The sequence below is a fragment of the Sycon ciliatum genome, chromosome 8 (genome assembly GCF_964019385.1).
Source record: "Sycon ciliatum chromosome 8, ocSycCili1.1, whole genome shotgun sequence".
Taxonomy (NCBI): domain Eukaryota; kingdom Metazoa; phylum Porifera; class Calcarea; order Leucosolenida; family Sycettidae; genus Sycon; species Sycon ciliatum.
In genome coordinates, this window is record NC_088650.1 from 165,336 (window position 1) to 179,643 (window position 14,308).

Genomic DNA, 14,308 nt, shown 5'->3' on the forward strand with positions numbered 1-14,308 from the left:
CAGGCTGAACGAAAGCTGAAGGATTTCCGGGGTACGCACATGCTCCACATGCCCCCCCCCCCCCCAAACCGGGCTATGTACCTGCCTCTGTACGTTCAGTTGGAAGATGAGATGTCTGGAACAAGACAATACCGTAAACCGGGAAACGTTTGCACTGCTTTTAGTCGGCAATTCACCTCCCACCGCTTTAGGAGCTGCATCTGCGCCTTGATTCTTGGGGAGGTGGCGTTCCTACGGATTTCCTTGCCTTGATTCTTGGGGTGGTGGCGTTCCTACGGATTTCCTTGCCTTGATTCTTGGGGTGGTGGCGTTCCTACGGATTTCCTTGCCTTGATTCTTGGGGTGGTGGCGTTCCTACGGATTTCCTTGCCTTGATTCTTGGGGTGGTGGCGTTCCCACGGATTTCCTTGCCTTGATTCTCGGGGTGGTGGCGTTCCTACGGATTTCCTTGCCTTGATTCTTGGGGTGGTGGCGTTCCTACGGATTTCCTTGCCTTGATTCTTGGGGTGGTGGCGTTCCTACGGATTTCCTTGCCTTGATTCTTGGGGTGGTGGCGTTCCTACGGATTTCCTTGCCTTGATTCTTGGGGTGGTGGCGTTCCTACGGATTTCCTTGCCTTGATTCTTGGGGTGGTGGCGTTCCTACGGATATCCTTGCCTTGATTCTTGGGGTGGTGGTGTTCCTACGGATTTCCTTGCCTTGATTCTTGGGGTGGTGGCGTTCCCACGGATTTCCTTGCCTTGATTCTTGGGGTGGTGGCGTTCCCACGGATTTCCTTGCCTTGATTCTTGGGGTGGTGGCGTTCCCACGGATTTCCTTGCCTTGATTCTTGGGGTGGTGGCGTTCCCACGGATTTCCTTGCCTTGATTCTTGGGGTGGTGGCGTTCCCACGGATTTCCTTGCCTTGATTCTTGGGGTGGTGGCGTTCCCACGGATTTCCTTGCCTTGATTCTTGGGGTGGTGGCGTTCCCACGGATTTCCTTGCCTTGATTCTTGGGGTGGTGGCGTTCCCACGGATTTCCTTGCCTTGACTTTTGGGGTGGTGGCGTTCCCACGGATTTCCTTGCCTTGATTCTTGGGGTGGTGGTGTTCCCACGGATTTCCTTGCCTTGATTCTTGGGGTGGTGGTGTTCCCACAGCGGATGCGCAAAACTTGGCCTCCAGCCAAGTCTCACGCTAACCGTGAATTTTATTTAAATAGTTCGCGATTTGCGTGCACAGACCAATTTGCACTTGGAAACATTGCGATTGGAGTCGATTTCATTAGTTTCAGTACAACAGTTCTAGGTTTCGCACCGGCTTACTTCGTAGTTCTTTTGTGATTACCCTGTTGCAGTAACACAGCCATCACAAAAATCGCGCTAAGGATTCCAGATCTGGTTTAGGGCGCGTTCAGACTGGCGTGAACAGCCGCCGGAAAGCTGCAGCGTAATCCCGGGAATCGCAATCACACTGCACGTGCATCCCGCTGGAATGGCCAGTAGATCTACATGTGAAGCTTCGACATTTGAAAAATTTGAGTTGACTCAGTTTGAGTTGGATATCAAAATAAACTAATTCAGTCTGTTGAGATACTGGATCATTGTGCTTTTGCTTGTGCTTGTCGACGGAAAGAATACTATGTCCGGAGTGTTTGGTGCTTGGGTGGAATTCATCCGCTCCGCGATCAGAGTGTGCTTCTCGTTCGCAGTAAGCGTTTTGCCTGCAGAGCGGCCCGCAAAAATCACCACGTACAGCTCCATGAACTCCCTCTCCATTGCTGAGTCGAACAAAGATTTCGGCATGATGGGAGAAGTTGGCAGTCTAGAAGTCAAAACTCAAAACTCAAAAGCATGCAGTCAGACTGCAAGAGTAGAGGCTGAAATAAAACGAAAAGACGGAACATGTGCTGCAAGGATATCAAAAGCGCTCCGGGTGCCGCCGGAATCTGCATTCCACTGGCCTGCAGAGTGGTGGGAAACCTTTTCCATGTTTACGCTGGCGGGAACGTCACGTGAGCGATTCACCTTGACAACTTTCACATTCCGCTTGTTTTTTTACGCCAGTCTGAACGCGCCCTTACAGTATTTCTACACGAATCATCCATTATCAGTGCTTCTGTCAGCCATTATCAGTGCTTCTGTCAGCCATTATCAGTGCTTCTGTCGGCCATTATCAGTGCTTCTGTCAGCCATTATCAGTGCTTCTGTCATCCATTATCAGTGCTTCTGTCATCCATTATCAGTGCTTCTGTCAGCCATTATCAGTGCTTCTGTCAGCCATTATCAGTGCTTCTGTCAGCCATTATCAGTGCTTCTGTCAGCCATTATCAGTGCTTCTGTCAGCCATTATCAGTGCTTCTGTCATCCATTATCAGTGCTTCTGTCAGCCATTATCAGTGCTTCTGTCAGCCATTATCAGTGCTTCTGTCAGCCATTATCAGTGCTTCTGTCAGCCATTATCAGTGCTTCTGTCAGCCATTATCAGTGCTTCTGTCAGCCATTATCAGTGCTTCTGTCAGCCATTATCAGTGCTTCTGTCAGCCATTATCAGTGCTTCTGTCATCCATTATCAGTGCTTCTGTCAGCCATTATCAGTGCTTCTGTCAGCCATTATCAGTGCTTCTGTCAGCCATTATCAGTGCTTCTGTCAGCCATTATCAGTGCTTCTGTCATCCATTATCAGTGCTTCTGTCAGCCATTATCAGTGCTTCTGTCAGCCATTATCAGTGCTTCTGTCATCCATTATCAGTGCTTCTGTCAGCCATTATCAGTGCTTCTGTCAGCCATTATCAGTGCTTCTGTCAGCCATTATCAGTGCTTCTGTCAGCCATTATCAGTGCTTCTGTCAGCCATTATCAGTGCTTCTGTCAGCCATTATCAGTGCTTCTGTCAGCCATTATCAGTGCTTCTGTCAGCCATTATCAGTGCTTCTGTCAGCCATTATCAGTGCTTCTGTCATCCATTATCAGTGCTTCTGTCAGCCATTATCAGTGCTTCTGTCATCCATTATCAGTGCTTCTGTCAGCCATTATCAGTGCTTCTGTCAGCCATTATCAGTGCTTCTGTCAGCCATTATCAGTGCTTCTGTCAGCCATTATCAGTGCTTCTGTCAGCCATTTACCGTAAAGTACCACGAGAGCGCCCCGCCATCTCGTCCTTTCGTGGTCGTATTGTGATGGTAGTCTGCTGTCTGTAGGTCATATGACATGAACCTTGTGCACACATTGCATGTTGTGCAATCAATCCGTACCTTCGAGCGGACACGAGCTCCACATAAAACCTGCCAAGGGTGACCTTAGTACACAAAGGTGCTCACACCGTACACACTTCGCTGCACTCTGCCATGCGATTTACCTTTCCCTGGCTGTAAAATCAAGGTAGGGCGCTCTCGCCAGACGGGGCGCTCTGGCGGTACTTTACGGTACTTGCTCAATGCATGCCCAATACTACCAACCATACGAACCATACTATAACACCATAACAGTCAGAATCTTCAACCCGGATTGAAAATCTGCACGACGGAAAAAAATAGGTGGGTGTTGACACGAAATTTGCCTGTGCAGTGTTGTGCAAACCTAGCGCGAGATACGCACAGAAGTGCGGTAGTACGATTTGTCCATTTCAACCCGGGTCACGCGCAATGCGTCATGCTCCAGTCAATCTGTGTTCATGTTGGGTTGAAATTTCACCCGGGCCGAACTCAACCCGGGTTGAAACGCCTCGTGTAAACAAAGCTTTACTGACCTGGAGTGATCTGATCTCCTCATCCAGAAACTTCTTCATAGGTATGACAAATCGGTTGACTCCTGTGCCGACAAACTCCTTCTCAGCTATACCAAGAGCACATTCCGTCTCTCCACACTTCAACAATGCATGACCTGGTTAGTAGTAACAAGCAAACAAGTACAATACCATGCACGCACACACACGCACACACACGCACACACGCACACACACGCACACACACGCACACACACGCACACACACGCACACACACGCACACACACGCACACACACGCACACACACGCGTGAACATACATACAAATATACAATCATGTACACCAGCATGTACGCATGCATGCACATGCATACATACACCCACATGCATACATACACCCACACGTACATGTACACATATACACACACCCACACCCACACCCACACACACACACACACACACACACACACACACACACACACACACACACACACACACACACACACACACACTTATACAGTGCAGAAAAAGAAACCTACGAATGCCCCGTATTAAAGGCAGAAATGTACAGCAGAGTAATACACTGGGGTTTGTGCATGTGTTTGTGCATGTACGTATGGGGGAAGGGAATCAATGGCCAGAAAAAAGCCATTTCAATCAGCTGTATGGTGGATACCAGGCTAAAATTAGTGGCGGTCAATTCATCAGCCTTGCAAGCTGTTGCATGGTGTAACCCCAGCACAAGTTGCTATGTCTAAGGCCGCAACCACACTACATAAAAATCCCAGTACAAATATTCATGCATATCTCAGTACAAGTCAGTACGCAACCACACTATACTTTTCGGTCTGCATAGATGACGTTTTCACACGACCAGCACGTGACGATGTCGTGCCAAAGCATGTGCCATGCGCTGGAAAAGACCGGGAAATTCAAAAACAATGCTGATGCTATGTACGACGACCAGTACAAAAAAAGTTGTACACAGGAAATGGAGCGCGAAAACGACGGAAACGACAAACGTGGCTTTCTACAGGGGTGTGCCGGTTGCTGAAAACCTACAAAGCGCATGTTGAATTTCGCGCGGGTCGTCATGACGATTTCTACTGTAATGCCGTTTGTACGTGATTTTGTACCTAGGGTGGTTGCAGCCTAACAGTACGTAGCGTGTTCGCTATCATGGCTTCAGCAATGGGCAGGTGTACGAGTAAGTAAGTGTATGAATGTGGCTTCACATTGACAGCCTAAGCTGTATCTTCAAAGCTGACGGACATGGGGGGCAGCCATGACGGTGACCATGGTGACGGATATGATGGTAGCCATGGTGACGACCATGGTGGCAGCCATGATGGTGCAGGGCTTACCAAGAGGTATGGGTCCATATTCATGACCTGCACTTGTCATTTGTTGACCCAGAACCTCAACGGGAACAAGTCTTGTCGGCAAGCCCCGGCCAAGCTTGCCTCGAACAAAGTCCTCAATCTTTTCATCTACATGCACATATGCAAACGTACACACCCACATGCAGACAAACACACATGCGTGCATACATGCACAAACACATAAGAATGCACTTTAATATGACATGCATGAGCATACGCATAAGGTCTACACAGCTCAACAACAATGATCTTCAGAGAACAACCTTCCAAGAATTCACTAAACCCAAATCAAGAATTCGCTAAACCCAAATCAAGAATTCACTAAACCCAAATCAAGAATTCACTAAACCCAAATCAAGAATTCACTAAACCCAAATCAAGAATTCACTAAACCCAAATCAAGAATTCACTAAACCCAAATCAAGAATTCACTAAACCCAAATCAAGAATTCACTAAACCCAAATCAAGAATTCACTAAACCCAAATCAAGAATTCACTAAACCCAAATCAAGAATTCACTAAACCCAAATCAAGAATTCACTAAACCCAAATCAAGAATTCACTAAACCCAAATCAAGAATTCACTAAACCCAAATCAAGAATTCACTAAACCCAAATCAAGAACTCCAAAAAAATAAAAGTACCAAAGCAGGCAGAGTAAAAAGCAGTTCCCTCTCCTAACCTCAACTTGGGTTAGGGCTAGTTTACAAAAACAGTGCAAAGGTTCCCTCTCCTAACCTCAACTTGGGTTAGGGCTAGTTTACAAAAACAGTGCAAAGGTTCCCTCTCCTAACCTCAACTTGGGTTAGGGCTAGTTTACAAAAACAGTGCAAAGGTTCCCTCTCCTAACCTCAACTTGGGTTAGGGCTAGTTTACAAAAACAGTGGAAAGTCGATACCACCGGCTTTTGGGGCAGCGATGGTCCTTGTCGTATTGGCTGAAAGTTAGCACAGAAGGACACCCAGTTAGCCCCCTCCCCTGTGGACTCCACGTGAGACCCTGACATGAAGTGCAGACCCATCTGGATGTTGAATGCAACAATTCAACATCAAAGCATGCACTTTAGCATAGTGCTTGGAAATGCTCATGCTACACTGGAGTGGATACAGTGTACATGTACGCCAAACTTACTACTGCCTGCTGATGGCCGAAGTACATGCTCCGCTTCTTTCACAATTTTCTCCGTCCAGAGTTTTGAACGATCAGCACGTGCTGATAGGTTCTCAAAATTCTGGTCAAAGTCTGTCTTCTCTGAATGGCCGAGTTTCTCCTCAGTCAACTGCCACCAACAGAATAAAAAACATACAACTCACACTCAGGGAGAGTTGAGAGAGAGAGGGAGAGAGAAAGAGAGAGAGAGAGAGAGAGAGAGAGAGAGAGAGAGAGAGAGAGAGAGAGAGAGAGAGAGAGAGAGAGAGAGAGAGAGAGAGAGAGAGAGAGAGAGAGAGAGAGAGAGAGAGAGAGAGAGAGAGAGAGAGAGAGAGAGAGAGAGAGAGAGAGAGAAGGGAAACTGCAATCGTTGTAAAGTTGTATTGCTGTAACTCCGAGTTTCACGCGTTTGCGAACGTCAGAACACCAGACAGCAGTGACTACAACATCAGACAGTACTGACTACAATGTCCAAAGGATGTGTTTGATACAGGCTGCTGAAAGTGTTGGCGACTTTGTGCAAGTGGATAATATTATGTGCCAATAGTGTAATGCAGCCGCAGTGCCCTCCGATATTGTGTTCATGAAGGAGAATTTCAATTAGGAGTGAAACAATTATACCAAATATTATACCAAATATTCGAGTACTCATGAAACTCAGATGGAGAGCCAAGGATTAAAATATTAAACAAATCTCTCTCTATATATGATAGGACCATATTAAAATTTACAAGTTATCCAGTTTTTTCTCTCTTATTTTCAATTCGAGTATTCGCTCGGTCTTATTGAAAAATAATCGTACTCGGAATAAATCAGAGCACTCATTCATATATTGTTTACACATAAACTACAGAAATGTTCGGTTTCCGAGTAGCAAGCAGTATGATGTGCAGACTGTGGGGTGAACATCTGTACATGGGTAGGGAAAGCCCAACGACCCACCAATCAATATACTAAGTACTCAAGAAAATGGACTCGGATGGAAAGCCAAGGATAAATAATTTATAGTAAAGAAAAAGGATCAGTGTGGTGCAATGTTATCACATGAGCTGATTGTTTAGTAACTGGTGGTGTTAGTGGACAGTATAGCGTAACTTGTAGTTTCTTGGTCCTTTTTCTTTACTATAAACTCAAGAAAATGGCGACCAATCTGTTTAATCGGGGCTGTATCACGTGAATTTCAGGATTTTGGCATGCAGATGGTAAGAGATGAAGAGTACTCGAATACTCGAATATTCGATCGGAGAAAATCAGAGTACATGTACTCGAACTCAGGATCTCACTGCTAATTTTCACCCCTAATTCGAGTGACCATTGTACAGAATTGTGTACATGTATATGCACTGCACAGCAGTTGACCAATAGGCTATTCATACGACGTTTCAATATGCGTCACGTTGTGGAATACGACGTACTGGCAGACGTCGTTTTTATGCAGGTGCATTCACACAGGCACGTATACGCTTTTCGTACAGCTGTGCCCACAGCTTCTTTTGGACACAAACAGCTGGGAACGACGGAACGAACCTCGGTACAGGGGTCTGGATACGTCGTCTACGTTTTCGTATCAGGGGTACGATTTTCCCGCCACGTTCCATGTTGTCATGGCTATCCGGACGAAAACGTCACGTACGCCACGTTTCGGGAGTAGTGTGAATGGTCCAGGCATAAGATGTGAACGTGCCATACAGTAATAGGGACCATTAATGGCAATATCTCTTAACCCTTTCAGTGCCAAGGGGGTCAGAAAAATTCAAATTTTTCCGAGTTGAGCTGAACTCAAATTTTTCATAGCTCAGCTGTAGATCCACGGATCTTTACAAACGATGACTCTCTGGAAAGATATCATGGCCAGGCAGACAGCTGTGAAGAGAAAATGCAGCGAAAATAGTCTTCCTCGCGAGGGCGCCTGAGCGAAGTCCGTTTTCTGCATTTTCGTAGCATCTGCACTTTCTCACGCGCGCGCGATCGATCGCAGTGCAGTCTACTTTCAACGCACGAAATTCGGACAAAGTTGACCTGAAAGCCACTGAAAATCTCGATGTTTAGATACGCAATACGCATGGGTTGCCGCGAAAGAAATAGAGAAACCCGCGATGCGCATACGTCATGTTTTCTATACGCGACAATTGTTTGTCCGAGCGCGCGCGCTTCAGGCTTTGCCCTGGCGATATCTATCCTCACGGACACAAAACGTTGTGATGAGTCGATAGCCAAGGTCTTCCTGAAGACGTAGAGTGGTCGTTTGTAACTCTCCTGTGTGTAGAAGTGGAGATATGAATTTATTTGTACTCACATACTCAGTCTGGGCGACTAAAGTCGCCCGTGGCACTGAGAGGGTTAATTTGCTGGCAAAAAATCCTATATATAGGGTTTGAAAATGTGTGACCTTTATGCCTTTGTTATTGGTCATCATGAGCCATTCATGACCCAAAATAACAGCATAATGGTTTTCATAGAAGCTGTAAATATGTTTGAGGCATGAATGTTTACTTTTTAGATTCATAGGGCATCATGAATACCCATTTTCAGCAAGAATTGAAACTTTGAGCAGCATTGTTCAGCTGGTGTCATGGAAAGGACTGAAGCAGTGAATGTGCAGAACATTACAGGTGTGGCACCGGGTGGTTTCTTGACGACATATCGCACATGCCGTCGTGAAACTACCAGTTTTAAGGATAAAACAAGGTCCAGTAAAATCTCAAATCCTATAATTATATAGGATTCGAAAAATAGGGCACAGGCCTTAGTAATATTGCACAAGGAGATGAGTCTGAGATGTTAGTATTTGAAAACATTATCTTATTCAACTCCCAGTGTCTACTAAGACCTAGCAAGGAAGAATTGGTCACATACTTTTCCCTATGCTCGTGCCACACCCATTTTGAGTTGAAAAATATGACCAAAATCCTATAATTATATTATAGGATCTAGAGATACATGTACATATGTGATGATTGACCAAAGCTACAATGACATTATGATTGTACATGACACAGAATGCTGTCAATTTAATCCTTACTTGACGAGCACGATTGAATGTAGTCAACACCCCACGAGTAACATTCTTCACTGATTGCTTTGCATCCTCGGCCATGATTCTCCGCTGCTGGCACGTCGCCCTTACCTCCTTGTAAGCACAGTTCAGGAAACTACCTCAAGGCCTACTAAACGGGACAAAAACGTCAAAGTCACTACGCCAGCGGAAGGTAGAGTCGGCAATTCGCGCAGAACACACGTTATTATGTTGAGAAGACTCCGCAGAAAGCTACAAAAGTATGCTTTCCTTTCAAACTTAATTGCTCAAAGTGATGGCTGATATGATCGATGCAGTGACTGGTGAATGGCGATTTGGTTGGCAGGCTGACGTTTCGAAAAAGAAAAGAAAATTGATGTCAATAATTAAACGTCACTGATATGACATGATCTGAGAAAATTATGAAAATTATTATTGTTATTAGTTTACGTCACTGATCTGAGAAAATTATGACGTGAAAATCAATGCAAAAATGCAAAAATCACAGTCATGTAGCTACTACAATGTAGATGCTCAATAAACACTCTATTTATTAGCTAAAGATCTTGTCATCATGCATGATATAAGAGTAGATAAACGTTTTGTTTTATCTACTCTTGATGATATACGACAGTCGTCGTTATTTATTGAAGAAACACATGAGAACGAGTTGTGCAGCAACTATCCACGACTGTAACATGATCGCTTTTTACATTAAATTTTTTTTATTACTGGCTCAGTATCCGAGTTTATTTTAAAAGTCGATCGACTTTTGTAGTCATGATGACAGATCTGCAGAGTAGTACTAGTAGTAAGAGTCCATAAACTGTTTACTAAGATGCACTCTTGCCAGTCTTGGTAGTAGACCATGATAGACAGACGACATGCATGACAACGGGTTTCTGTGTAGCGCTCCCGGGAGTCAGCCTGTCGTCGTGTCGAGCTGTCAGCCTGTCAGGCTCAGCTCAGGCCTGGCCTGGTGCACCTGCCTCGTAGATCCTACATCTGCTGGTGACCTGGTGAAAACCAGCTGTGGCCTGCTGGCAGTGCTGCTTCACAAACAAGCATGAGAGAGGCCTTCACCTGTCTCCGGAAGTTCTTCATGAGCACAACTATTACTTTCCTAGCACTTGCAGCTTGATTTGTGAAATAATAATTGTGTGTCCTAGGTACTGTACTACCTAGCTAGGTGAATGGACTGTAGCCTAGTATAGTGTAGGTGCAGAGTCCTAAGTCACAAGTGTACGTCATTCGCGTACGACAACTGTACGACTTTCTTGCTCGCAACGCGTGGACGCTCACCATCGCATCAGTGTTCACGTCTTGATCTTTTCCAAGTAGTCTAGGAGCCAAGTCAGCAAAAGTCCAAGGAATAAGGAGTTAGTGTGACACCTTGTCCAGGAAGGATTTTTTGACGGATTTGGAATGGCATAACAACCAGTAACTGACCTCTGAAAACCAGAATGTGCCAAAGTTGTCCGTTCAAGAGTTATGGCCTATTTACTAAAATTGCCATGGTTACCATAGCAACGTACATGTAAATTGCCTCTTTTTAGCTCAAAAGACATGCAATATGGGTCAAATAGATAATGAATGGCTGTCAAAGTCATAAGTGAAGATAAAAGTTCCCAAAACTGCCTTCAAAATAATATAAATGTCATCAAAAGTGAATTATTTAATACTGGTGTGGTTTGTACATGTACAATGTACATTGTACATGTATTTAGTATCATTATTGCATTGTATGTAGAGGTAGTATCGCCGTTATTTATCAGTGGGAAATTGCTGTGTGGTCACCAGGAGCAGAGCTTGACACTGGCACACAGAAGTACGAAATAAGAACTGTTCAGTATGCTTCACAAACAAGGAATAAATCTGCCCTACATGTACATGTAGGTGCAGTGACCGTGCAGAAGGGTGAGTCGTCAGGCAAAGCTGTTGCAGCTCTTCGCTAGTCCTTTTCTCTATCCTCCAGCGACTATGTGTCAAGCTGCAGCAAAAGCTCTGGACCTGAAATCTGTGATGGCCATCGGATGGAGAGGTTGTAGCACACCATCAATGGGCAGCGGGACCTGGGATACCATCATACCAGGCTGAGCAGCAGCACATGTCTCCTGAAAGAGCTGCCTGGAAGGTGGCTTTGGCTCTACGGATATACATGTAGTTATGGGAGTCTTGGAAGGGGGACGACTCATGGATAGCCCACTGGAGTCATGAAGAAGATCTGTTAGTGTTATCGTGCCTCGTTGACAGATGTAGTCGCTGGAGGATTAGAGAAAAGGACTAGCGAAGAGCCGCAACAGCTTTGCCTGACGACTCACCCTTCTGCACCAAGGCCTGGGGTAGATTCATTCCTTGCTGATGAAGCATACTGAACAGTTCTTGTTTTTGGATGGAGAGCCAAGGATAAATTTATAGAAAGGAAAAAGGACCATTGAACTGCAAGCTATGCTAGAATATCCACGAACACCACCAGTTACTAAACAATCACCTTCCCCTCATATGTTATCATATACATATAACTTAGAACCTTCCAAGTTGGAAGGCTGGTGTAGTGCGCATCCAAGATGTGCTAGAGCTGTTAGCAAGTTAGTTGTAGAACGCCAGTACCGTTGGTCAGTGTCGTGCAATGTTATCGCATTAGCTGATTGTTTAGTATTTTAGTGGTGTTAGTGGATATTATAGCGTAGCTTGTAGTTCGATGGTCCTTTTTCTTTTCTACTTGTATAAGTTCTTGTTTTGTACTTCTATGTGCCAGTGTCAAGCTCTGCTCCTGGTGACCACACAGCAATTTCCCACTGATAAGTAACTTCGATACTACCTCTACATACAATGTAATAATGATACCAAATACATGTACAAACCACACCAGTATTAAATAATTCACTTTCGATGACATTTATAATATTTTGAAGGCAGTTTTGGGAACTTTTATCTTCACTTATGACTTTGACAGCCATTCATTATCTATTTGACCCATATTGCATGTCTTTTGAGCTAAAAAGAGGCAATTTACATGTACGTTGCTATGGTAACCATGGCAATTTTAGTAAATAGGCCATAACTCTTGAACGGACAACTTTGGCACATTCTGGTTTTCAGAGGTCAGTTACTGGTTGTTATGCCATTCCAAATCCGTCAAAAAATCCTTCCTGGACAGGGTGTCACACAGCTCAGTTCTGATGACCCCCTGGCTCCTAGACTAAAGTGTAGCACGCTTGGTGCAGCTTTTTTGGATTTACCAAGTACGGTAACTATTGGCTCAGCTCCATCAGCTGTTGGACATGTCGGATGTCGATCATCAGAACTGCAATGATATGTAGATGGAGTCTGTTTTGGGCTCAGTGGCGAAAAAGTTTGTGAGTAAAGAAACAGAGCCGAGGTGGAGGCCCAGTACAGTGTCAGTGTGATCCAGTTCTGTTTTGAAGCAGAATACCTACTGCGTCAAGCACGTGCTACAAGCCGTAACAAGGTGTTTGCGAAAGGATTTGCCTGTGCTGCCTTGTGGAAGTCGCAATAATTATGGTTGGTTACCCTCTGACCTGTGGAGCTGTTGCTTGCTGAGAATTTGATGATTTTAGTCGCTGGGTGAGGTCACTCCTGTTGGTACTGCACTGTTTATCAGTCTCATCCGCATCTAGCAATCTTTCGGCCGTTCTTGACGATCTCTAGGAAGCGTGTGCTGCTCTCTTGTACTTGACGTACATACAGTTGTGGTGTTGAGGCAAGTAAAGCGTAACTGTGCATCAGGATCAGAATCTCTAGTCAATTTGTACAGCAGACGTGTGATAATGTCTGCTGCTCCCGTATCCAGTCAGCAACGTTCTAGCAGTGTAAGGATGGCACGACCTCCCCCGCCAGCACCGTTAAAATCATCCAGGCCACCGCCTCCTGTGCCGCGCCGCCACGATAGCTCACCAAATATGCAAGCCGCGGCACGCACACCCACAACCACACCAACATCTGTAGCTAGTACTTCTGGCAAGATCAGGGCTAGCGATATGTCGACTGTGACAATCACTCCACCGACTGCATGCCGCACTCCTACTACAGGAGGAGGCGCAAGGACACCGGAACGACCTCCTGGGGTTAGACGACCTCCACCACCACGTCCTCTAGCCAACCAAGCATTGGATAAGTGTCGTGGTGTTCCACAAAAACTAGCTCATACATCTGGATCTGTTCGCAGCCGACCACCACCGCGACCGGCAGGTCCACCACCACGCAGAGCAGCTACTGTGAAGCATCGTGGCAAACCGAGTACTTCCACTGACAGTGAATTGGCATCACTGACTGATAGCGCAGCAGCCGAGGTACCGACACAACATTCACCAGCTCCACTCATACTTAGTACTGAACCAGAACGAAAAGAACCCCCAAGTAGAGAAGCGCCAGTTGCTGATCAAGTCACAAAACGTACTCCAGGTAATCCTGTCTATGTGGCTGTTTGTGACTTCAGCGGTGAAAATGATAATGAACTTTCCTTTGCCAAGGGAGAAGCTATTATGCTGATGGAAGATGATGCTAGTGATAATGGCTGGATACTTGGACTAAACGAGTCTGGCGCAGAGGGATATTTACCAGTTACGTTCCTTGAGGACTAGAAACTATTATTGCTATCATGGTGGGCTCATCAACGTTGATGCTGAACAAAGGCAAATTCTACATTTTAAAACGATGCATGTGGACATTCATGACGTGGCCAGTTAACATGGAAGGTAATTGATCACTCTCGTGGAGTGTAAGAGAGTTATGTCGAAACTGACCGAATGCTGCGACTGCCTGAGCTAGCAGTTCAGCACTCGGGCCTGTTTTATTATGAATGTAGCTCTCTCTCTCTCTCTCTCTCTCTCTCTCTCTCTCTCTCTCTCTCTCTCTCTCTCTCTCTCTCTCTCTCTCTCTCTCTCTCTGCACTATATTATTTCCTGGAGAACTGGCTGTCTTTCCACTTGAGATGTTTTATTTTCAATCACTTTGATGAAGAATATTGTGTCAACTTCAACAGTATATCCCCTCCCCAAGGCAAATAAGACCATTTTTCTATTGTCGTATGTAGTGCG

At 45.4% G+C, this 14,308-nt stretch overlaps 2 protein-coding genes across 3 annotated transcripts in view; one reads left to right on the top strand and one right to left on the bottom strand.

Annotated features, from left to right (window-relative positions):
• Positions 1-9,579, bottom strand: part of LOC135823005 (endophilin-B1-like) — a 40,101-nt gene extending 30,522 nt beyond the window's left edge. For both annotated transcript variants that reach the window (XR_010554590.1, XM_065335840.1), the window contains exons 1-4: positions 9,255-9,579; positions 6,215-6,362; positions 5,065-5,190; positions 3,726-3,859 (exon numbers count right to left, since the gene is read on the bottom strand). Coding sequence is in view for 1 of the 2 variants with exons in the window: in XM_065335840.1 (XP_065191912.1) it covers positions 3,726-3,859; positions 5,065-5,190; positions 6,215-6,362; positions 9,255-9,329 (483 nt within the window). In the remaining variant the exon portion in view is untranslated. The remainder of the gene's footprint in view (positions 1-3,725; positions 3,860-5,064; positions 5,191-6,214; positions 6,363-9,254) is intronic.
• A 3,460-nt stretch (positions 9,580-13,039) lies between these two features.
• Positions 13,040-13,852, top strand: LOC135822961 (nascent polypeptide-associated complex subunit alpha, muscle-specific form-like). The gene has a single exon (XM_065335801.1). The coding sequence runs from the start codon at positions 13,040-13,042 to the stop codon at positions 13,850-13,852; it is 813 nt and encodes a 270-aa protein (XP_065191873.1).
• Positions 13,853-14,308: the final 456 nt, after the last annotated feature.